Genomic DNA, 26,812 nt, shown 5'->3' on the forward strand with positions numbered 1-26,812 from the left:
TGACCTGAATATGTGTGAATTCAGACAGCTTTACTGCAGATTTATGCATTGTTAAAGAGTGACTACACACAGGCTGAAAATTCTGTTACTACTGACATTTAGCAGTAGCAGCCTTCTTTGTCCAACACTGTTTAAGGCTTTTGTGTAATGACTTGGGTTGGATTATTTCCAAATGTAACTTATCAGTTAATCTGTTACAGATGAAATAAAGTGAAATCTGGCAAAGGGGAGCTTCTCAAAAGTCCCAAATGTGGGCCATCACATTGTGTAACAGATAAAAACCTTCCAGCTTTTCTCTACAACTCTTACAGAGCACTGCGATTTCCACCTAACAAGCTTCTGTTCTGAATTCTAACTGTTTGGACTGCTGTCAAGTTCAAATGGGACAGAAGTTTTGAGATCAGCAGCCACGTTCATCTGAACAACATTAGGAAGATGCCAAGTTGATCTCGGTAAGGCTGATCATTTATTGTTTCTTGTTAATCCTATTTGGACAAGAGAGTGGAGCTGGGCAGGATGTCCTGATTGGATCTGACTGAGAACCCGAGGGCATGCCATGGTTGGGACTTATCAATCAGTAGGAAGCAACGCCCTCAAGCGAACCTGCTTTGTTGTCTATTTTGCACTAAATGGGACCATAATTTACAAATTGAACATCATGCTGTATTGACAAAGTCTTGGCACTAAAGACTGAGGGCGTTACAAGGTTATAAAACAAGGGAGAAGTTGGGTCATTTTTACATAAGCTTACATACAATCAGAATTCTTTTTGAAACCGGCAGAGTTGCCCCCTGCTTGCCATATGAAAGAATGAAATGGCTTATCGGCTAATCAAAGCTGGGTTTGGGTCTCGATTTTAGGCCCCCTACAGGGGTTCAGTGTGGAGGACAGATGCAGCTGCGACCAAGCACAACACACTGCATTTGATCAACTGTGATGCTGCACGTAGTCAGAGGTGCAAATGATCCACAAAGGCCAGTACCAAGTGTTCTCTTCGTCATAAAAGATTTAGTTGCTCTTTAATCAAGTGTGAGCATTCACCTGATGAAAACACACAGTTAATGGAGTGCAGCAAATTATGGGCCAAAAAGCAGCAATTTATCAAACAGACCCGTCACCTCGCTGAAACAGAGGTCAGGAAAACACACTGGTAACTCCACACTGTTCTCTAGTTTGCTGTTTTGCTAAAATGAAATAGACCAAATGATTTTCAAGTTTGTCCCCAGGAGTAAACCAAACTGACATGATGTGGATGTCAGGAAGGGAGAGGGAGGGATGTGAGAGCGACAGTGATTCACTTCTCTGGGAGCTGTCATCGAACATCAATGTGTTCACCTCTCTTGCTCTTGGGAAGAGTTCCCTCCCCTCCCTTCCTCCCTCCCTGGGCTGCCTTCATGCTTCGCTTCTTCCCACCCTGGAAAAGGACAGCAATTTTGGTCCACCAGACTGTCCTCTCAGAAGGGGACTGGGGAGAAAAAATCTGGCCAGCCCCATCTGTCCCACTTTACTTGTGAACTGTGCTCAAGAAAAGAGCGCGCGACCAGCGTGAGCAAGCTCAAAACTGTGCCATGATGGAGATCTAACATGACAACAAGCCAACCCTGAAATAGCAGAAATGTGTATGAAATGGAAGGGGCATTAATGGGCCGACCCCACAACATGCTGCTGAAATTATCACCGGACCAAACACGGTGATAAGGATTCGCCTCACCACGCTGCTCTGGCGAGTGCACACGCAGGCACAAGGTGTCTGCTTATAATTACTGTGGCTCACTATGGATGAATGAGATCATTCATTGAGGGTGGTGATAGCACCATAATCAACTTCTCAAATAAGACTTCTCTCCCTAACCTCGGTCTGCCCACACTGAGCTCCACTGTGACTCACTCTTTTGTATTCCTCTGCCATCCCGAGTCCCCCATTACTGAAGCCTGGGTGGCGTAATAAGAGAAATGGAGACATCTGTGCGGAAAAAATCCCCACTGACAGGGACTGCAAACGACACATGGCGAGTGAGGGGGTCCTGATCTTTAATTAAGAATTCTCTAGAAAATGGATAGAATTGTGCACAGACACATTTATTCGTTTGAAGCATATTTTATTAACTGCATTAGACTTTATAAGAGCTGGACTTTATTAGAAATAAAGCTAGAAATAAAGAAGATGTGTTTTAATGCTGGTAAGAATGTCGTTTTATGTCTCTGCAGCAGAAAGACAGATTTTTTTATTTTTTTAAATTGGTGCAACATGACAAGAGAAAACAGACAAAAAGGACTGTGGTATACCCTCAATGACCAGAACGTTCTTGATCAATAAAAACTCCTGCCTGATGTGCATTTATTGAAATGCTGTCACAGATATTGATATTTGTTATCAAAATATGTGGTACAGAACATGTGGCAGTCACTGTGTGCAAGTCTGTGCACTTTATGCACATTGTTCATCCCAATTGTTTGTGTCAAATTCTATGAAACTGACATTACAATGCAGTGAATAAATGCATTAGTACATTAGTCAAGTATTTTGTATTTTTCAGTTAGAACGATATGATGACGTATCGGCACTGATTACTGCAGAATTGCTGTATAGTGATGCTGTAGTTACTGGGCAACAATCATGGATTATATCCATGACTCCGTGACTTCAACCTCTATTATTTAGATCTGAGTTGGGTGAATCTGACTTCTGTGCTCTATCTATCCAATCGGAGTGAGATTAAGTTCTTTTAGGCAAGTCTCGCCACTCGGCAGCCATCTTGGCAATGTGCCCGTACCGGCCCCGATCTTAATGAATGGACAGAGAGCCCTAACTTCAAATTAAGAGCAGAACAAAACGTGCATTTCAATTCTGATAAAAAGGCTCAAACAATTTGGTAACATTCCCCAAACACTTCCCTACAGGTTAGACTATGCATGCGCATGGTTTCAGGACTCCAACATCTTTTACGACCCATTCCAGAATGTTGTAATGTGATGCCATCAGCTTATCCCACCAGAACACTTGAACAAAATGTGAGTTTTATGTCTGATGTTTGAATAACCTCACCCTTCAGGGTAATCCCTTGTAAAAGCAAGATATCCTCCTCTTCCATGTTGATTTGAAGTTAATCTACAGTTGTGTGAAAATCCACTGAAACTTTCCACATCCATCAATGTAAAAACCCAAGTGGTTGATGGGTTGGGCTGTGATAAAGAAGACAATTGGCTTTTTTGTGGGACGGGGCGAGATATGTGTCATACAGCCTCCATCTATAGTGTTTAAAGTCTATTTTGTAAAGCTGTAAGTGGTTTTTGTGAGTGGTCTTGTCTCGTGTGATACGTGCTGGTATGAACAACAACCCTACTGTACAGGCAAGCAGAAGTCCATCTGATGGTGCGAAAAGCTTTGTTAACCGTTGTTTTATTGTCATATACCAGCCATGTCATAAAAAGCTGTTTGAAAATTGGCAGTTTAGCTTTAATGCATGTGGGCTCAAGACAAATAGTTGCATTTTTTGTGGGCTGTTCAATTTAAACAAGTCAGATTTTGAGACAGAGGGGTTTACAATAGGGACACAAAACACCCCCTACCTGAACATTCGTCATTTCAGGTGCAATTACTGACAACCAACAGCGTTTGCCTTCTTTGCACTTTCTCCCATGCAATAAAACTGTCAAAACCTCTCTCAAAAGCAAGATCTGAAACATCCTTCTCTGCCCCAGATAGAAAAACCAAAGCGTTGCAACGAGGCTGGTTTTAACATGTTTCCCTTTTATATAATGCTGCAGGCAACCAGACTGCTTCAGAGCTCTGATTTCGAGGACACTAAAAACCCTGATATCTTCTGAAACAGAGCAGATGCACCAAGCAAATGCTCTTTCATGTCTGGCAACAACAGTGGTGATTGTAAGTGTGTGTAACAAAAACAAGCAGAACCATTTGCTTTTCGTCGTGTGATAAGACCTGGGCAAAGTCAAGAGGACGGTTTTAAAACGTGCCTGTGATAGTGAAGAATCTGCACGAATGAAGAATGGCAATAATCTCTACTAGGTTTACAAAGTCTGTCAGGCGTTCGCTTATCTTCCTACTGTAGCTCTGAAGGATCCTGACTAGTTACTGTATCTTCCTCTTCAGGGAGAATATCAGAGCCGGTTGTGCGCGCACCTCATGCACATCAAATGGGAGTCGAGCTCAAATTGGATCAGACATAACGAGAGCAAGCTACCAACCTGCTCTGATGAAGATCTGGGTTTCGCTCTCTGAAAACAACAAGGTAGGCATCCATTTCAAATCACAACAAATGGTCTAATACATGGGCTGATGGTGTGAATTGCACAGCACATTGCATATAGTCTGGGAAATTGCCCCATTAAAAAACAGCAATAAAAACATGTCAGGCGATCATCTAGTCAGCGCGTCTGCTGATGCGCTCCCATCTCGAGAGCTACAATATGTTGCATTTTCTGGCTGAGTTAGAACGCAGCAGTAATCTCCAGAGGTTCAGCCCAATAAATCAATACATGCTCGGATGTTAAAGGCATAAATCTGTCCCTCATTTGTCACGGCTAACAACGTGGTCGAGTGTGTGCCGCGTTGCGTGCCGGAGCCCCGCCAGAGATGTGTCCTGGGCTCATTACCATTCAAGCTGTGAGCGCCTGAGTCCCTGACCCAAATTCAAGATGACACATGTAAAATATACAGATTCAAAGTCAATCTGCTGCTCATATCTTCAATGTGTTGTGCTGTGTTTGTGTTCTGGGTCTCTAAATGTTGTTTAGAAAAAGGGAAGGGGGATATATATGTGGAAACAAGCTCCCAACAACGGGAGGCCTGAGTGAGTGGGATCATGGTGGGAAACAAATCAGGACCAATTGAAACAATTTGAAGGTAGCCCCAGGGAAATGGGTTTTAGAGTCAGTCACTGATGCATCCTCAGCCTGCAGCTGATAACCTCCGGAGAACCTAGGGAGCTGCACGCAGGACACCAAAGCTCATCTTCTGATGAAGTAAACTGCAGTTAGTACTTTCAGTAGAAACAGCCTTTCCAAGCGACTCTTTCATCTGGAGATTAGAACCTGTGCAATGCTAAAACCACTTTTTAAAACACAATGTGTGCACAGCTTAAGGATCTGCTCTTATTTCATAGATACATCTCACATAATGTTAATTAAACATGAGCAGGGGAACCTAAAAGGAAATTAGTTTGCTCTCCGCAGACCAAGAAAATGATATTCTCTAAGCCTCCTCAGCAGGGCTGGAGGTGGAGACAGACTGGGAAACATTGATTTCACTGTAATTTGCCTCTAGGTGTCAGAAAAAATGCTGAGTAGCTGGACTAGCGAGCTAACATTTCACATTAATTCACTGCTTAGGTGCAGATAAGCATTGATTGGTTGTCCCGGGGTGAAAAGAGAGTGCGAGGATAGATAGTTTGTAGTCACCCCAGTAGAACAAGGACACACGTGGCACCGATGCATTTTTCCACAAACTGAAATAAAGTGGAACATTTCTGCAGCTGAAAAAAAACAAAAAAACAAAAAAAAGACCTAATGAAGCAACATTAAACAAGCGCACATTCACATTCAGACATATCTGTCATGGGCAGAGACTGCAACGGCACTTCAGTAGCACACACTGACCGTACCACAGAGCTCAGCGTGTCTGTGTTATGACTCGCAGCTTTACTGGATCTCAACAAATCCACAGGCGTTACAAAAGTGTGGGGCTTTGCTGCGAATGAAAAAAGCCTATTTGTGTGTGCCTTGTTTAGACACACAAAAGATGCTACAAAGAATTGATGGGCCACTCTTTGATCAATAACCCAAATACATGACTTATGAGGATATTGTTTGCTTTTTACTTCAGCGATATGAACACATTATTGACCACACACAACACCGATGCTGCCTTCCCTATTGCCTGCGGTGCACAATGTGGCACATAGTCATTACAAAGCTTCCTGCTTATATATGCAGAACTAATGACGCTCATCTTTTTGCATCCTTCTCCCATTCTCTCTGCTCTGAACTCCTCTGGCCTATATTTAGAAAAACAAGATCTCTGCATTTTTTTTTTGGAGCCGTGAAAAGATGATGTATCTTACAGTAGATGTAGGGTGCAGTCAATGCTGATGGGATATTTTAACACCACGATGACAACATACCTGGCCACCGTGAACTTGTGTTTTTGTATCTGTCAATAAGTCTTGCAGATGTGCGAGTAGATACAGGCATAGCTGTCCTCTGTCTGTACCTGCAGAATCTAAAAGGAGAGACGCTCTCGTGTAATGTGAGCGAGGGAGGGAACAAATGAATGAACGCTGTGAATTTAAGACTGAGGTAATTCTTGTACCTAGCAGCTACCGTTATTTCATCCGCTCTAGCCTGTCACTACACATCAGCACGAGGCAGCTGACACAGTCGTGACCGGGGTAAAAACACCATCTGCAGCTTTGTTGATTTATGCTAACTTTGGAGCAAACATTAACTTTTATGTCACAATTTATGAGACAAATGATAGAAATGATCTTTTTCTTTATGCTTAAACAAAATGAATAAATAAACGACTTTTCACGACTGAATAAACTGAATAAACAAACCGATCTTAAAGGACAACACAATCATACTGTCTTACGTTGTTTATATCTGGCAGACCCTGCCACCTTTCTAGCTCCTAACAGTGTTCTGGGGACCTTTTTTCCTCCCAAAACAGTCTGTTTACTCAGTTATGGAACAAAAATGTCTGAGTTTAACATTCCTCTCCAGAACAACACAGTGCCCCTTTAATCTCCAGCTTTCACTTAAGTAAAGCGCTGCAGTTTTCCGCTTCCCATGTGTGTCGTGATCACCCTTTCGCAAAACCAAACAACAACCTATCAAGCCTGAAGCCCGACCCGCTCGAAGAGTGATGAGGTGGGAAACTCCCTTGTAAAAAAAAAAAAAAAAAAGCACCATCTACCTACCGCGCCCAGTCGGAAAAATGCACCTTCAGTTCTGCTGCTCTCTTACCCCGACCCCCTAGAGTGAAACACAGCAGCTCAGTATCCCAGTTGATCTGCAGCACAAGCTAATGAGCTCAGCCGCGCTACACAACACAGCCCGGGAAATCGAAGCAGCAGGAGAGAGATGTGTAAATTAGAGCGACCCCCCCCCAGACGATCTGCTGGACAAAGGCAGGCATATGGAGACATGTACCAAGCCGGTTGGCCAATCGAAATCAAGGCCCAGTGGTCTATAGGGGACGCTAATTACAAGACTTCAAATCATTAGGTTTCATTTCAACACAGTGATGTTCTCTATGTAAACATAGACATACAACTTAAAAAGAGGCCATCTCAGAGTCTGGCTACAATATATTTGAAAATGAATCATATTACACAGTATATAAATGTAAAAGTGCTTGTATTGACCACTGCCTGTCCTGTCATAGTCGGAGGCGTTAAATTTAGCAGGACAGCCTGGCTGAGGTTGACGCTCCATTCAGAGCCAATTCAGGAGCCAGCCTTTCACTGTAGACCGATGGAGTTAAATGCATGTGACAGCGCAACACATACAGCTTGTTTCATCATCTCGCAGAGCGCACTCAGCCCTCATCTATTTCCCTGTGCCCCAATCCTTGTTTCACCTGGCAGTGACTGATGGAGCTTGTGTTATAAAAAGAAGAAGAAGAAGAAGAAAACAACCATAAAAGTCTATTACCATAACACTCTCTTGAGCAATAACCTATGACTGGACTTTTCATGGAGGATGGAAAACAGACAAACTGCATGAGCACCTTAGACTGAGCTCCCCAGGGGAACAGACGGCTCTTGTAAAACGCTTGAAGGAATTCTGCTCAGCTCGATGTGGACATTCACACGCACTTCTTACAGACCACTCTGAGCACGTCCATAGCTGTAGCCTTTGTAGCATCAGGGTGTGAGCGTGGGTACAGTTGAAACCCCAAATGTCAGATTCAGTGATTAAATCGATAGGGAAACTAATCTTCTGTTGCCTCCGACCAAATGGTTTATAAATCCTGCAGCAATCCCCTAAGTAAGCACAGGAATTCATGAATGCTAAACACTTTTGGTTTTCTCTCCTCTAACAAAGGAGCGCCTTTGATACTATCACCCCTCTTGTACTTGTAGGACAAGAGTGCTGAGCAGACACTTCTCTTTTAAATATGAATCTCAAATGAGCTTTAGCTTTTGATATGGCTTCATAATGGTTCAGCTGGGATGGGCCCATTTAGCTACTGTACAGCTTCCAACAAAACAAATGAGACTGTGTGTGATGCTGCTTGTGATTTTGGCATCCTTGTGTTGTGTCTTTGGGCCTATTCTTAAATCTTTTCACTTTCCAGAGGTGCTCAGTGCCACTGGACGAGTAGAGAAATGAGTACATCAGCGGACATTAAACTGAATCATGAATGGAGGAGATTAAAGGGGCAGGCTGCAGGGTAACAAGCTGAAAACCTTGCTCCCGGCACCAGCACCAACACCAACACAGATACCCTCACAACCTTGACACCAGGACATAAGATCAATCACAGCATCAGGCTGATCAAACAGCCACTGTGTCCCAAGAGGGTACAACAGATCCTCCGCCATACTTAACCCCAGATTGTCGCAGCACAAAGGGCATTTGCTTTGATGATTGCTGGCTGTCCGAAGGAGCCGTGCTCCCAATCCGAACCGCACGGCACAATACTGCTCTAATCTGCCTGAAACTCCCCCTACAGCTCAGACTCTTCTAATCCCTCATAAGAAAGAGGAGCCAGATGGTCATGAACAACTGCTGGGGGGCCTGAGGATGAGCGCATGTATGGAGATGCCTGGAGTGCCTGCCGCTGTTTACCTTGTGCTTCAAGTTACCACTGTAAGCCCCGTGCAGCGGATGGCGTGTGGGTGGTGAGCACGCCTCCAAGGAAAGCTGTGCGTTCTTGTGTGTGTGCAAGCGAATGTGCTCGTGCATGTGCGCACAGTCAGAAAGAAGAGCAACCCCCCGCCGTACCTGGTGTCTGGTTACAGCAGCGCACCGTTCCCCCTCCAGTCCTGGGATGAGATGTCAGAGCTTCAGAAGCAGACCTCCCTACCAGCTGCAGTAACCTTGTGATTCCTGGAGTGTCAGAGGTAGAGCAGCGAAGTCCCAGGGGTGTCAAGATACACCATGCCTCTCACCCGTCCTCGCTACATCCCAGAAATGTGCTCATTCCCAGCTATGAAAACCTTCAGCCAGGTGCACTGTTTCTCCAGGATCCAGCAAGTCAGCCAGCCAGCCATCCGCCGATGAGCCTCAAGCTGTCACACGCTAAAGGTCGTAGCCAGCAGCCACATGCTACATCCTAACCCCCACATCACCCCACTCTTTCTCCAAGTGACACTGATTAAACCGTTGTTGGGATGATCTTGTGGTGGTGGTGGTGGTGGGGGGGGAACACTAAAATATCAACCTGCGGGAATAAGAGGGAATTTGCATGGTGGGTGTTCATTAAGTGAACATTACCAGAGTAAAAATTCAATTATTGCGCAGCAGGAGATCCGCTGCGCTGGGGAAAGTCCACAGCCACTTAAGGTCCTTCTGCCCCCACACACGCGCACACGCATATAAACATATGCATCCACCGACATAATGACGGAGAGTCCTCAAATCTCAGGCAGAGGGAGAGTCTCTGCTCACTCTCGGGATGTATGTAATGCATTTCCATGGGGGCCAACAAGCCCGGCTCCACATGAATTGGAGGCCACCAGCCTTGAAATCCAAAGCCTCTTTTCCACCTCCCTATTAGCGGTGTGCAGCAGCCGGTTATTAGTGGCGGGGTTTTTGCCACTGAAAAGGGTTAAGCACAAACTGAGCTGGAGAGAACGCCTACACACAAATCCCCTGTGACCGCCCCTCAAGAAGATAGCGGATAATAATGCCCCCGTGACCTCGGACAAAGGTCGACATGTTAAAGTGCACTGAGGCAGCTTCTGATCTATTAAACAAGCCAAGCAGGCCGGAACTGACGTGCAAGGAACTGATAGGGTCACTCTGTTAATGCAGAATGTAGCAATGTGTACAATCCAGAGTCCCACAGAAGTTGGACGCTATGTGAAATGTAAATGAAGTCAATTATCTTGAACCCATGTAGTCATATCCTCCATTCGATCACGTGTCTCTCAAGGTGTTGAACCTCGCCCCATCCTTTCTTGAGACTGAGCCTTTCGAGGATGCCCCTTTCATACCTGATCATGACACAATCAGCCGTTACCAATGAACCTGTTTAGCCGTGGAATGTTCTAAAAAGGTGTTTTTGGAGCGTTCCACACCTTTCTCGTTCTTTTGTTGCTCCTGTCCCCACAAAATACTCACATGAATGACTTGAAATAGGTGTGTAGCTCTCTGAAGTACAGTCCTATACTGGGAAACTTGATTTATTCATGGCTGAAGGCATCGCATTGAGCACTGTAGCCCTCACAAAAACTAGTTAAATACAATGCATTACGAATTCCAAACTAAATAATGACATGGAGATTGCTCTTTATTTATCCTTTATGATTTATGATACCCCACTTAAGATTCTTCTGCTGATTGTTTTTCTTTAAAAAACTACGTGTCCCAAATGTGATGTGATGAAAAATATCTGTTTCTTCACAAAACATAAAGTTAAAGTGATTCCAGTATGCTTTAGTGCAATTTTAGTTTTTTACCTCAACATTTTCAATATACTTTGATGATTAATGATAAAATTGTGACTCACAATAATGCTGGACCGGATAACTATAGCATGAAATTTTAGCAAATGTGTTTTTCTACTCCTCAGGACAGCATGAGGGCAGGTGTTGCTTACACTGACGAAGTGATGCTTTAAATCTCCATCCCTAATTCAAACAAGGCCCGAGGCTACGAGGACAACGAGTACTGACTGAGGCACGCTCACATTAGGGTGAGTCAATGTCTGCATTAATGAATCTGAGATCAGCTAAGCTGTCCTGACCCTTTTCATTCCCTTAAACAAACATTTGCATGAAGGCGAGGCACACTGAAGAGCCCCTGAGCCATTTGTATGTCGGTGCCAATCACTCTTGCCCTTGCGCCTCTGCGGACGGGGTAATGATATGAGGATGATAGTGAGATATCGCCCTGAAGCAGCAGAGAGCCCCACAGCTCCAGGGCCAGGGCCTGGCCATGAGCAGTGCGAGTACACGAAGCGGACAATGGGATAGATGGATCCCAATTTGTGTGGTGCATGTGTACGTGTGTGTGTTTTCAATGCTGGCCGGTTCACAGCTGGGCTCGGGCTAATACCCACTCTGTTGCCCCAGTTAGCAGGGCTCACAACCCAGTGACATGGTGGGCTGGGGTTGGTAGATTCCCCAGTGTTGGGATGTTTTTACGCTTCACGCTTCGCCGCATCCACACAAAGGACTTGGCCTCATAACCCATAAGCCCTTTAATCCATTCTGTAAACATTAAAGGGATGCCCACTTTTACAACAAATGCCCATGCATGGGTACACAGCAGAACCTGCCACACGCTGGCCAGGTTTGTCCGGGTGAAATCTATTTGTGAGTGAATCTGGCACAGAGAGCCTCGTTCCAATAGGATTCTTTTTTTTTTTCATACCTCAGACAAAGATAATTACAATAATTTATTATCTCCCAGATTAAGTTAAATATCCTGCTGCAGCAATTACAAACTTTACCCATCTTGCTTTTTCCCCAAGAGAAAAGACACCTCATCGAAAGAGCAAATAATAAAATGAAGCACATAAATCAGATCATCTCCTCTAGAATTACTTGAAACCATCTGACCATCTCAGCTCATAACCCCCCGGTGCACATTGCGTTACTCGTCAATGTGACTGCGCTGTAGAGAGGTGTACTCTTTCACTTGCATGCCAAAAGCAGCTTTCAACCCCATGTTCGCCGTAAATCACATAACCACCAACCTGAATGATCAACCCTAATGAACCCGTGCACTCCTAAGCACTACAATCTAACCCCCCTGCCCGACAGTCTTACAAAAGGAGACCTGGTGCAATGCCACTGACTCCGTCATGACATCCAGGAATAGCAACATGAAGAGAGAGGGGCATGAATAAACAGCCTGATGTAATAATTAGAAACGCATGACTGCACTGACAACCATCCCTGTGCCATAATGTCTCCTGATGAGCATTCAAAAAAATTAACTTATCACAGACTGAGTCCTCACATTTAATACCACACATATGGATAAAGACTAATACAGAATAACTGAAGCCAGAATGACTCAGAATGACTGTCAGCATCGCCTTTTTAAGCCACATCTGCACACATCAACTAGGTCAGCGCGAACAAGCATGAGAGAAACATGAGGAAGATGATGAGCCACTTACCCAGAAGATGAGATTGAAGATGAACATCATATACTTCAAGCAGCAGAGGCAGCCCCTTGCCATGTTGCACTTCTTGAATTCTAAAAGGAACACAAAGGATAGATCCAGGTAAAAGACCACGTATTTGCTGCTTTTGGGGGAGCTGTACTTGCTGTTGGTCTTGTCTCCTGCGCTGGCGTCAGCTGCTGCTCCAGCCTGCCCCTGCTGTGCGTTTTTGCGCGGCCCCGTGGAGCCGTAGAATGCGCCGGCAGTGAAGCCGCGGCCGCCAAACGGGCGGCCAGACGTGGAGGCTTGTGCAAAATCAGAGTCACGGCTATCTACTGAGGGGCTACGGTGAATGGCTGACTCCTCACTGCTGGACTTCTCCATGCTCTAAGGCTGCAGCTGCTGATGAAGGGCTCCCTGACGCACAGTCTACCATAGTCTCAGAGATGACAGGACAGGACAACTCACCATCCAAATCACCACTGCTTCACTCTGAAGCATAAAAAGAGATAAAAGCCTCACAGAAACACAATTACATCCACCTCGATGCACACAGTTGTGTAAGAAAGTCCTCAGTGTAGAAGTGAGTGGAGCTGGACTGTCCAGGCACTTCTGCCAGGCTCAAGTGTCTTCTTCTTCTTGCTGCTGCTGCTGTCTTGCCGTGGTAGTCCTGAAGTGGCTGTGCACAGAGGTGCTGAGAGGAGCATTACCCTGGTCTTTCCAGGAAGAAGTTACAGTACTCCCTCTATCCCCCCTGTTGTAATATCACTCCCCTCCTGTGCTGCTGATCGCCGTGCCGGGCAGTTCCAGAGGGAGAGAGAACCCCAGGAGAGTCTCGGCTGCTCCGCTTCCACACTCTATTGCTGACCTGGTAACTTTTCTCTGGTCCTCTATCTTTCTGCTCTCCTGCGCCCACTGCTCTGCTCCTTCACACCGGCTCTGATGCGCTCGCACTCCCTGCCTCTCCCTGCCTCTTCCTTGAGTGTGCCTGTCTTCTCTAGTGTACCCTCCTGCGCTCAGCGGCTCAGTCCTCCGCACTGCCTGTGCTCTGCTCTCCCAATAGCAGCGCTCCAGCTGATGTGCTATAATCGGCAGACGCAACTAACGGGCATTCCCTATCTCCCCAACAAGAGCGCTGCCCTCCTCCCCCAACACTCTCCCTCTCTCTCTCTCTCTCTCTCTCCCTCTCTCTCCCTCTCTCTACATCAGCTCCTCCCCACTGCTGAGCATACAGCCAATGTAGCAGCTGCAGCCAGAGCCAGGCTCCTCCTCGCTGCTCCCCGTGTCTTTAATAAGCCCATCACTGTGTTTGCTTTGACTATACATGTTCAGCAATTTCATCCTTGGTGTCAGGGGGGATTGAGAGGCCAGAGATTAATTTAAGAATATCAAACAAATACATAAAGAAACAAACAAAATGAAGTGTTGAGGTACCAGATGAGTAGACTGTGGTGTGTGGAGCAGCAGGGCTGTGTTTATGTGTGTGTGTGTGTGTGTGTGTGTGTGTGTGTGTGTGTGTGTGTGTGTGTGTGTGTGTGTGTGTGTGTGTGTGTGTGTGGGAGAGTTGCAAATTGCCGGCATGCTCTTTTGCAAGAGAGGAGCTTTCAGTGTCGATCTGCTGATGACACCTCGCGATCTCACACATCGAAGTATAGCTCCTGATCTGTTTTTAGTTTGTAAAAATTCTCCAACTGCCATAAAATACGATGCTAACTTCGACAGCAGGTTGATGCGGATTTATTATATATATCTGAAAGTGAGCTTCGAACATCAAGCGACACATTACTGCGTCTGATGTGGGTGGTGGTGACAGGACTGAGCTGCAGTTTGGTAACGCTGTTGCTCGGTGTAATTCATCGCTGCACTGCCCACATCCATGTAAGGGGACCCAATTAACTGGCAGCGTCCACGGCTGAGGAATTATGGCACCATCTGAAGCATGGAAAGGGGATAGTGGCTTTAAGATGCTGGAGGCTCCTCGACGCAAAGCCGGGGTCAAACACTGAATAGCCCCGCTGACTCACGCACCAAGATGACAAGATATCCAAGGCAGCAGCTACATGTGAAGATAGCGACCGTGAGGGTGCTTCCTGTCGAACTGCAATAAAACAAACGTGCCCGTACTGCACCCAAGAATCAACATTCAAGCTAAAACAGGTCTGCCGCAGGACTGCACATTGCTGTGCTGCCGTAATGGTCTCCTGTCAGCTGAGTGCTGCCGACGGCTCAGCCTCCGGACAGATGGAGGGAGAGTTTCAACTGAATGGTCTTAAAGGTAAATCCAGTAATACTCAATCGACAAAGACAAGACACTCTAACCCTCTTGAGTTGGACCATTGTAAAGAAAAAGACAGCCTTGAATTAGAGCCTGTGATGTTGTTGCGATGAAGAGAAATGATGGGAAATCAGATTTCACCATTCACTGGCATAACTCAGAGTGTGATGGTTCAAGAATGACTATTAAAATCTTGTGAAATCACATACAAAGAACTGTTGGTACCGCTCTCATGTCTTTATGTTATATATAAGAATACAGCTAACAGTGAGTTAGCTAAGCTTAGCATTAAGACTGGAAGAGGAAAACAGTTGGCTTGGCTCTGTCCCAGAATAAAAAAAGAAGAAAAAAATCCACTTAAAAGCACTCTGAAAGCAGTCAGTGTGCAATGTGTGGCCTTGTCAGCACCAGGTAACCAGCAGAGGCTGTGGCTGCTCCCAACCACAAAACAGTCCACTCACTCCTGCAACTCCTTGGCTTTGTCCGGTTTAAAGTTCCTGTGAGTAAGATGGTTGATTTTTGAGCATCATTTCCAACTCGTCAACTGCTGATGCTTTGGGATGGCGGCCCAATGCAACCTTCAAGCACATCTTACTAGCAGGAGCTTTAAGCAAATCAGATACAATGTGCTAATTATTGAGCTTTAGAGGAGCTGGCAGGCGGATTTTGGCAACTTCAGAGAGTGGTATCAATCCTCTTAACTAACTCACCACAGGAATAACCTGAAACACCAGATGGATTGTTACACAAAACCACCTGGAAAGGCACCACTTAAAATGGGCAAGCACTTCAAAAAAATAAAGAATAAAAATACTTGGCAGGTGATTGGATGAACCATCTGTCTATCATGGGCTAAACAAATCTGATGAACAAAGTTGATTTTTGAGTTTCACTTCCAATGCTTCGGGGTCATAGGTTGGGTCAGCCGCCATTCCAAAGTGTCAGTATTTGATGGGTTGGGAGTGAGACTGAAATATTAACTTTTCTAACAATTAAGACCTGAAACAAAGCCAATGAACAGAGAAGAGTGAAAACATCTTTTCAGTTGATGAAAGTCTTAAGTGCTGTTTTTTTCCTTTTCTTTCGATGGAATCTACTCTCCACTTTTGAGATAACTGACGGTATAGCAACATTTACAGTATGCTAACGTCTTGAGGGAGTCGCCACAAACAGTCGCGTCTCTCACTGATGTCTATTGTGTAAGATCAATAATTCCAAAGATGCCATGATGTACAACGGTTTGACAATTTAAAGAAGCTCACATTAGTGGTTATATTTGGTTCACACCATCTCATTTTAATTAATTTCACGACATGATCAGGAAAGCAAAATATGGATCTTCACTTGACCTCTTCACAGCCAGTCATGCCTGATGAACACTAAAGTGATGAATGTGAGTCACAAGTTTGTCTACTGTTAATTTGTCATTTGACTGGCAGGTGTAGCTTGAACTTTCTCAATAAGGTATGGTTTGTTCAAGTTGAGCCGTTTGCACCATTATGTCCAGTTATTCAGGCTTCCAGTGTTGCTTTGTTGTGTTTTAATTTTGTAGCAGTAGGCTTTTATAGAAAATGTCAAACTGATGGACTGATGGACACCCCCTCCCACTCACCATACATCAGCTCATCTTTTTGAAAAAAAGATTATTTTAAGGCTTGAGAATGACAATTTTATCCCCCCTCGCATTTATTACTGAAGGACTACATAATGTTCAGAATCTCTCACAATGAGGTAAGGTTACTTTGACGCCAGTATTTCTGCAAATCATTTGCTTTCCACAAAGCCTCAAGTGTCTTTATCCCCGTGTTCTAGGGACAGATCTATTGTCTGTGAAAGGCAGCAATTTCAAATGCTTACAGAAAAATTATTAAGGCTGCCAAAGGTAGAAAAAAAGCTGTTAACAAGTTAAAAGTGACAAGAGTTCCTTTCACCCCCTGTGGAGAAACTAGTGAAAATCCACAGAGACCAGTGAGCTCTCAGGCCCTTAACTCCAAATTCAATACACTCTACGTCAGTGCTGCTCTCCCTGAGAGCTACACACATTAATTAGAGCTCAGCAGGACTCTTAGAGTGCATGTTACTGATTCCTCAAGAAGCCCGAAGGACACATCTGAGCACGTTGCCTCCAGAGCCAGGTGCAGATCCATCCATCCATCCATACATCCATCGACTCAGAGCAACAGGACCCTGTGCGCCTGCATTAGGTTGATGGGGGAAAGAGAGAGAGAAAGATACAAAGCGAGACTCGGGAGAAATGTGGACACATACGGGACGACACAGTGGCTTGAAAAGAAGATGAAAAATAAGCAGAGCACAGCAGAGAATGCAGACCAGAGTGGGGAGCCTGGGCTGAGGTGGAGGAGCTGTATATGATGACATTCGATTCAACCATTTCCTATAATGGTGAGTTAATCTGAAAGCTCCTTACAACATACGTGTGTTGCAAAGACAGAGAGGACTGGACCAGCCTCTCGACACACAGTGTCACAGAGCCTGGGAAAGAGAATAATGATGCAAAGAATGAGTAGGACTGACCAATGCCTCCTTTACTGATGAGGATGAAAACAGTGACAAAAGAAATATTAGTATAGGGAAATACAATTTCTAGCTTCGATTCATTACCTTGTGGATCACAGTGGGCAGTATCAGCATGCAAGAGCAGCATAGTAAGTGGTCTAGATAACAAAGATGTTTCAGCCTACAAATAGTCGGGGGGTGACATGGAATGTAATTAAGGTCTGTTGCTGTTTAATTATGTAATTAAAGACCCGTGCAATGAAATCCTTTATTAGAAACACAATTACAGCTGAATGACTCCAGGACCATCTTAAAAAGTGTGTCAATAACTGCATTGCATCCTCTAATTGGTTCTTTAACCATATTATACTTGACAAACTATTATTTTCAGTCTTGATTAACTGTTGATTATTTTCTTGATTATTTGTGTTTTTGCTGTATAAAATGTCAGAAGATTCAGAAAAAGAAATCAGTGTATCCCAGAGTCGAAGATGATGTCTTTACATGAAAGATCTTCCATTTCCGTATTCAGAGAACGAATACAAAAGAATAACTCAAAACAATCAATTAAATATCAAAATACTGGGTGATTAATTTAAAGGTGCAATATATAAAAAAAATTACGAACATACATACTAACATTACTTACTAACCATGAAAAATTGCTATTTTGACATCATGAAGTCTTATATAGCGTTGCAGAGACATCTACTGAAGCTAGCATGCTAACCAGCTAGCCCCGGCACATCTGGTCCAAAGCTCCTGTGCTAGCGGTGTAAACACCAATGGTCCCCTGGTGCTCTGAGCGCAAATTCGGACCACTAGACGCGTGGCTAACCTAGCTAACTAGATAACAGCAGCTACTGTTATCTGCAGTTAGTGGTCACTCTGGTGATGTGCTGCCCTTTTTTGTTTTGAGTATAGATTGGACATCTGGCCAGATCTTACATATTACACCTTTTAATTGCTGATTCAATTAAGTTGCTTCACTGTCGCCTCTCTGATCCACAAACCAAAACTAAACTCTATAGATGAATATCTTTCTTTGTTATGACATCAGTGGGAGACGAATGCTGTAATTCATCAGGGCTAGATGAAAAATGTAATTTTACACAGCCTTAATGGCCCGTAGCCTTACCAGTCGCGTGTCTCTCATTTGGACGGCATTATACATCAGTGATATAAGGAGCAGGTTTATAAAGAAACTAAATAAAAAGGCTGCACTCGATAAATATACTTCATAACTTGGTGGTTTGGTTTTTATGAGACAAGCACTGTGTTCTGGAAAATGCAATAAACAAATATTGTCACATAAAATATATATATACCAGAGCACTTGGACGGTCATTTCAAGCCTTGCAGCATCACTATAGAAAGTATCTGGCAAGGTTTAGTGGCTTTACAGCAATCTATTATTTATTTTATTTGTTCATACAAACGGTCTTTATCCAACAGCACATTTCACTGCATGATAAAGGACCAGAAGCCAAAAATGTTATGATCATATATCTCTGAGGTTGTCTGGAGAATACAGAACATTTCGGATGCATGTTCTGATTTTTGTTCGGGTCAATATGGACTCAATGTACTGAATTTCATGAGAATATTTATTATACTAAAAGTACTACACACTTGGTTTATGTCATGTACGTGCTCCAAATATGACCTAGTTTCTCCAGCAGTACAAAGTGGCCCCATACTCGGATATCTCCAGACACGAAATCTGCAACTCTCAGGATTTGGGAGCATTACTGTGGATATCATCATATTTGGCTCACATCTTAGAATACTCAAGCAAAAATATCTCTGGACTATTGCCACACAAGCCATTAGTTTAGCCCCTTTAATGTGGATTTTAATTTTTAGTGCAATATTAAAGTGACTGCTACAATCGCAGGCTTAGCAAATTATCACATTCTGTTTCGCGGCTGCAGGTTTAGCCAACTCTGTCTTTGTTCCTGTTCAGAGGTTCTGCAAAAACAGAGTGGAGACTCTTCTGCCAGTTGGCTGTTACAGGTGCCAATGCACTGATCAAAGCTAAACAGCATCAGAAGAATACTGAAGGGGGTGTTTCTGTAATTTAGTCATACTTTCTTGAAGGGAATGTACAGGAGACTTCAAAAAAGAAATCATCCCAACTGAAGCAGCAGTGGACAGTTCAACTGACCTTTAGGTCCAAGTATGGGTTCAACTTTAAAGAAATCCAGGATCCTACAACTCTGAGTCACGAACGTGTCCTTGAGCCCATGTAGTAATATCCTTTATACATCATGTGTTTCAGGAAGTGCTGCACCTCGTCCCATCCAATGAACACTTTTTAAGGATACCTGTTTTGATTGACTATATGTCAGTCCTGTGTAAACTAGGATTAGCAACCATCATATTTTGCTGTTTTTCTTTTCTAAATGTTTAAAACAGCATCCAAAGTCTTTGGAATCGGGGTTGTAAATTTCCCATTATGCAACTCCATTACAGGCATTCATCACACCATTAAACCGGTCTAGACACCCACATTACTCAAAACTCCATGCAGGCTTGTTTGTTTCTAAATTCAATTCATCGTCCCATACTTAACCCAAGCTGAGACAACCTTGATGACACAGAAGATGTCATACAACTTCTTAAAACAGGTAAAACTTGCCCCTTCAATGAAATTTGCCAAAAAAAATTGCATCCAAGGCATTGATAAAGTCTGGCACCAACCCAAAGGTTCTTCAGTTTGGACACGGCGGGATTTTATTGGTCGATTATGCCAGTTAACCGATGTTAAACTAAGTGTCACAATCAGAATGTTTTATCACAGTCCAGTTTACAAAAATAACATGGTGTTAACAACATCAAGACATCCCTCATAAGGAAACACAATAACTACATTGTAAACCTTAGAATGCAAACAAACTGCACAGCATGGGCTCCAGCTCAGTTTCCAGTTTGCTGGGAAGGATAGATGGAGAGAATATGGATGTGGGCAAAGCTAAAGGGAATGAAACCCACTCATGTTATATTGCACTTTGTATTATGAGCTGAACTATGCTTTTGATAAAGCGAGTTCTTGGTGCACTTTATCTATGAGGCCTGGGAAAAATGACAGAGTAGTTTGTTTGTATGAAAGCTGGGTTTTCTTGGGAGAATGTTTTTTGATACCACAACATAATTTATGAGTGTGTCTGGGAAGGGTGTGTGTGTCATCGCAGTGTATATACAGTATATGTATTTGTGCTTATACGTGTGTGTGTTCATGGTCATTTCTTCAGAAACTTTGCTTCGATAAATTTCCAGCCCTGATGCTTGCTTTTCTCAGCTTTTCACATATATTCTAAAAATGTATATTTTTTTCCCATTTGTTTGTGGCTACTTCAAGACTTAACGAGAGTCTGCTTACTTCTTATAATCTTTTGGACACTTTATAAACTGCATGACTAGTTAGTCTTTTATTAAAACAGACTGAATGAAATCATTTAATATAGAACTACTCAAATATGAAACTCATCTTCCCCAAAATGTCACTGAAAAAAAAAAGATGGGTGTAAATGGCCAACACGCTCTCACTGACCCCTCTAGTGTTCATTTTGCACATGAAAGGCAAAGTTGGACTCTCAAAACAAAGGCTCTGTGTTCAACTTAGCATCAATACATAATACACAGCATTCGAGTTGGGTATCGAACTTCTGTACTCTTGCATCATAGATCGAATGGTCAGAGTATCGAAAAATGCCACGAAATACCTAAGGAGTTAATCTCATCAGCCTCATTGAGCCAATAAGCATGCATCATGCTCATTGTGCAAAGATGTAATAGTGTTGGCTGTCTCGAAGCATTCAGGAAAAAAGACGAGGTTACACCCAGGGTTGGGGCTCAACTTATGTATGTGTAATATAACCGGTAACAAATTCAAGGTATCGGTATTGATCTTGGTAGAGGACATTTTTTAAATGATACCCAGCCCTATACAACATCTGGTTAAACCTTTAAAATAAAGCCTGGTGATGAACAGTGAGCATAGTACGACATTATTTGACTTTTGGAATGTTAACTCGGGCTCTGACTTTATCCTTCCAACCTTTGAAACCTCAGGCCACACACCAGACTGCTGCTTCAGCACAGCTGAGATACTAAAACATCGCCATGACGGCGCTGAAGGTGGGTATAATCTCGATTAGTTTTCACATCTGGCTAATAAGATACAAAAATCTTCAAAATATTTACTTCTTTCTTGATGGAATCTGGTATCAAAGGGGCTGATTCAAACTTCATTATCTCAATCCAATCAACTCTTTTTATTTCACTGTCGAGTTGTTTTCATGCAATCACCTTCCAGACTCAAATACCTTGGGAGGACAATTTGCAGCCACTATTTTTAGCCAAATTACTGAACAGAGTCATGCCTTTCATGAGAAAATGTCAGTTTGTTGCACATCTTTGATGTCCTGCCACCGACTGTCTCGCTGAGCGATTTACTGACTGGAATTGAATCATGACAATCACAGTCACAAGGTCACCTCACTCATGACAGCATCCCAAAATAAAACACTGGCTCCATTAAAATGCCAATCAGAGATACTTTGGAGAAAAACGTTGCGTTTTTAAGAAAATGACAGGGGAATGCAACTGACGTCCTCTGCGGTACGACTGAAGCGTTTAAAGACGGGGCGGCTGCTTTCTCAAAGCATAAAAAGAATGTCTACGAGATAATATCAACTAATTTGTCTTTGCTCAAATTACACAGGGAATTACGGCTGCATAGCTTTGACCAGTCAATCTGAAACCATACCAGACTCGCAAACACACAGTATGTGACATGCAATGGTACATGATCCTGGTGTGAATGTATGATCAAGGTCTGAGCATAAGGACGGGATTAAAACTACAAAGGCTTTCATCCCACACAGTATGTCACTGTCAGCTGCCCTTAGATCCTCTGAACGTTTGGCCGAGTCTGTTGCTGTGGCTGCAAACAGCCACCCCATGACAACATGTCATGTCCTACATGAACCACATACTATGTGGAGCTTGTGGAAGATGATGACATGTTTGCGTCGAGAGTATTCAGCGATGTCAAGATGTGCAAATAATCCATTAATTCTGATGTCTTCCTCGTCTTCCACATCAAATTAAAACCAGATGTCAATCTGCTGTGATATTTATGGTTCTATCTTGCCCTTTTATGATTCTGTGAATATTGCCCTCTGAAATGAGGCTCGCTAGACAGTACCACCATCCTTCAGTCACTCTCGGGTGATTTGCAACCAATAAAGTCAATAAAAGGTGTCTGGAAGGATTGTTAATTAGGAATTTATGACATCACGCTGCCCCTGAAGATCCAGTTGTGATAATGTGCCAGGGCTCCAGATAACAGCACTAAAGCTGGCAAAGACCAGACGCCGTTCCTTAAAGTCAAACGTCCCAAACACTGATTAGTTTGGGATGATCCAGTTGGTTTTGAATCTCCATCAGAGATTCATCAGGCAGTTGCACAACCGGTCTAGTCTCGAGTTTGTTTACTCGTCCTCTCAAGCAGGAAACCCCCCGACAGTAACAGTGTGAGGAGTGCATCTACTGCTGAGACGCATGTGTGTGGCTCTTGTCAGGATTTGAGTGAGAAAGCAGTTGTTATGACATATCCAAACACTTTTCAGAGAGACACATGGGACAAAGAGGAAGCCCCCACTGCACAGCAAAACACTAATATAGAATTAAATACACATAAAGCCCCAAAGCCCCAGAAGCCAGTCCTGCAGCCAAGCCTCAATCTAAACTTAATTCCCACCGGCACGTCCATCAGAGCTGCAGGAGATAAGGTAAGACACCAGAGACAGGCCGGGTTTTACAAGTGAAGTAAGTATACTCCGACTATGGGCTACTACATTAGCATTTAGATCAGAAAGTGTCTTTCGCCATTGAAATGCAACGTAGTATCACAGTGCAGTAAAGTCCAGTTCAATAAGGGCTGTTGCAGATAGGTCAACTGCCTGTGACGTCTGTAGCAGTACGATGTAAGAATCCCAGAATAGCCCCGCAGATAAATCCGGAGTGGCGCAGTCTTCTGATAATGTTGATCAAAGGAGTGCAATGGCCAAGTCCGCCATTGTCCTGAGCTCTATTTAATATTTAAGAGAGTCATAACTGAGGGGAGAAAAGATGGAACGTCAGCAATATAATCTTATCCAGTTGACTGGAAGAGTGTTGCGAGCAGCTGGATTCAGGGCCTGGTTATCGATTTACTGGCTCTGACTTAATTAAACTTGACTGGATGGAGGGGGGTGGGTCTTTGAGAAGTATTCCTCAGTGCAAAAAATTGGGATGGTATATCTGAGTTTTCTAAAATTGTAAAACAGCAGTTGTTCCAAATGTACAAAAAACAATACATATTCAAAAGCTGGTGCGTTGATGCATATATAAAGCTATGACTGAATACGCCAGGGAAAATATGAAAAAAATAATAATAATAAAACAATAGCTTGCAGTAATTTATTATCCTCATTTATTGACTTTTACCAGAATCATATTCTTTTAATATGAACACATAATGGCCATTTTTTGTCCAAATTAAAAAGAAAGCTGGTGCTGCCTCGTACTTGACTGGGAGTGAACATGGCCGGGCTGGAACATAACACAGGCTCTGAGGAGATGGAGGCCAGTTTAATGGCGGGAAATACAGCACCCAGGTGATTGTCTTGGCAGGTTTGGCTGCCGGTGTTGTGGGGCTAAGTCAGCGAATGGGACCGCTTACCAAGCTAACCAGCTAATGGCAGCTAATGTGACATTTAGCAGCAAGTCAATGCTTACTTTAGCAACAAAGCTACTGGTATCTGTCAAGTAGGAAACTCCATAGCCTCTCAGAGGCTGTGCAGTATACGGCCCCAGTCAGCAGCTGTTTAATGAGCAGCTGCTGGTGATCGGTACATTTGTTAGCAGCTACTTTAGCAACAACTAAAGCTATCTGTCCAGGGCTGCTCCAGGCAAAGCAGGCCAAGGGCAGTAGAGGGAAAAAAAAAAAAAACGGAGAATATGTCTCCACAAAACATGACCCAGTTATAAAAAAAATAAATCACTGCATAAAGTTATAAAGTTGGGTTTTTGTACTGTACTGGCAGTAGAGGTCTGGCACTGAGCAACACTCTGCTCTCGTGGCTTTCCTCTTTTTATACATCAATTGCAGGATCATAAAATAAAGAAAGCATTTACTGGACAGAACATTTAATATACACCCCAATGTGCAGGATGAGTCATCAGCATTTTCAACTATTTTCCAGGAAGTCACAGCTTCTAAAATAAAATCAAAAATACATGCACAACATTTTTTTGCCACTTTTGGGTCTGATAGTGGTGTATAGGTGAGATATGGTGCTAGTTGGTGTGTGCCAATTACTGCTGGATAATAGACAAACACTCCACTGAGAGGCACGAAAGTAGAATCATGCAATTAAAGGTGTCAATTACCGCAACAGTTTTGACCTGCTGTGAGGGAACAACACGTACGAGACTCTGCACTTCGAGGTGAGGTGAGTTCGCACGCTGTGAGTAATATATACACTGTTGAAACATGACATATTTAATTAATCTTTGCACGATTATTTCCACATTAAAAGAGGTTATAAAAAATGAAAAGAAAAACCATGAAGGAGAGCGATAACTTCTGTTGCATGCACGTATTAGCTGTTCTTCTGCTGCAGTACGTGTTCGCTTACTGACCCCGTGGGCCAGAGGAGATAAAGGAAGAAGGTGATGGGTCTTTTATGTGCTGTGAGAAGTGAAAGGGAGATGGGATCGAGAGGATGCTGTCCAAGTCATATGGAAAAAATGGCAACCGCAACGGAAGCGATGCCACTCAGAGCTCAGGTTTCCATAACCTGCGGATGCCACTGGTGCAACATAAAAACTATTTAAGGCTGCGGGAGAACAGGAATATGTGGTGGTCGGATCTTTTTTGCCCTCGGACCCCAGAGCCATGTGAGTGAGCTGCGTTCGTGTTGCACCACACAGGAAATCCAAATCACACTTAAACTCTGCAGCATTCTCTATAACCTGTTCCCCAAAGCACAGGGGTAGTTTTAAGTTCAAAGATGTCCACTAAGTACTACGGTGAGGTGACACAGGGTGAGATGAGATGTCCACAAGAGAAGTATCGGGAGGGAAGATTGACATACGGACCATTAGAGACAATTAGTCATGCAGCATGTGGTGTTTTCCAAACTTATAGAAGTCCCTGTGCCTCTTTTATGTGGCCATAAAATATGCCCTTTCTCCTCCATGTCTTGTCAGCATGGCCACGGATATGACAGTATGATGTCTGTGGCGGATCCGTCACCAGCTCAAAATTGGTGTATGATCTCCATCTATCCATGTAGCGGGATTAAGGGGTCAGCCTCTGCAGGGAGTTGGGTCAACGTTATGGTTTCACCCAGAACAGCTGGCGCCACATACAGCTCCATCACGCGCGGCCTGTTCAACGTGAGCATTAGTCAATAAGCAGATGAGCGAGGTGCGTCTCCGAAGGAGCGTTAACAAAGCTGCTGACACAGCCATGAGGGGTCAGATGGGGTTCATCAATATTTCATTTGGCTGCTGCTGAAATGGAAACAAAAGAAGGGTTGGGCCGCACCGCTGTGCCGAAGTCAGGAGAGTCGGACAAGAGGGAGAAGACGCGAGAGGTAAGAGGAAGAGCACGGAGCAGCAAAGTATCCGCCTCTCTGCTATTTGTGCTGCTCTGTGCTAAGACTCCTGGCTGAGGATTCAAAGGCAAGGATGGATTAAAGGCACAACAGCATGCCTGAGGAGCTTTACCATTCTGTGCGCCGCAAAGACATCTCATCTCCGTCTTCCAGACTGTTGTTTGCTTCTTAAGGGGGATGATAACTGCATGACTGTGAGCTGCCTATGATATATACCATCTTCCCATTAACATAATCTGATCATGAAACAATATTTGCGCGCCCACGTGTGACAAGAAGCAAAGAGAGCGAGACAGAGAGAGGTGGGCGGAGAGACAAACTGAATCCAAAAAAGATCCAACCAAGTGTGGTAGAAACCTGCAGAGAGCAGAAGATGGCCCGCAAGAGTTCAGCTCCAATCTGACCGGCTGGGCAGCATCTCCCCACAATATGGCGAGCCCTGACTGGTCCAAGTGTGTGTGTGTGTGTGTGTGTGTGTCTTTGAAATAGGAACATGGGGCCTGGCCCCTGGCGCAGGCACTGTCAATATGGCTGTGGTCATTCATGAGCAGCCGCTCTGTCACTGCCATCCCGAGAGAGAGCCGGGGCAACAGACCAGCAGACAGTCATGCCACAGAGGAGAGGGGAGATAAAGGTAGCAGACTGGCAAGATGCCCTGGATCCCTTCACTTTTTACAGGAACTGCCCCGCCGCGGATTAATGCCCTCCTCGAACTCAGCAGCTGCCACGTAGTTGTGTTTGTGGGGGGAAATCTCCGGTTATGAATCAACCACTGCTAATAAAACAACAAACAAAGCTTCGCGCCACATCAAATCTCCCGTCAGACACACCGACGCTCTCACATCACGATGCACTCTTTTCTTTTTCATAAAAAATTGAATCCCTGCTGCAATCCAACAGAAAGTGCATTGTTGTGATAGCTTCTGTCCAAACAGACAAGAAAGTGATACAGCACGGAGTGCAGAACAAACCGGAGCTGATGGATGTTTTATGTAAACAGCACAGAGCAACACACACGTACCATGGCCTCTTCACCTCCGC

The 26,812-nt window shown here is 44.0% G+C and overlaps 1 protein-coding gene across 4 annotated transcripts in view; it reads right to left on the reverse strand.

The window, feature by feature from the left end:
• Window positions 1-26,812, reverse strand: part of tspan9a (tetraspanin 9a) — a 189,207-nt gene that overhangs the window by 62,921 nt on the left and 99,474 nt on the right. For 3 of the 4 annotated variants that reach the window (XM_037107937.1, XM_037107936.1, XM_037107939.1), the window contains exon 4: window positions 12,323-12,402. In XM_037107937.1, the coding sequence (XP_036963832.1) occupies window positions 12,323-12,385 (63 nt within the window). In that variant the 5' untranslated portion in view covers window positions 12,386-12,402. Of the gene's footprint in view, window positions 1-12,322; window positions 13,761-26,812 lie in introns of those variants that run through there. The other variant, XM_037107935.1, reaches the window with a different exon arrangement.

Source organism: Acanthopagrus latus, chromosome 8, assembly GCF_904848185.1.
Source record: "Acanthopagrus latus isolate v.2019 chromosome 8, fAcaLat1.1, whole genome shotgun sequence".
NCBI lineage: Eukaryota > Metazoa > Chordata > Actinopteri > Spariformes > Sparidae > Acanthopagrus > Acanthopagrus latus.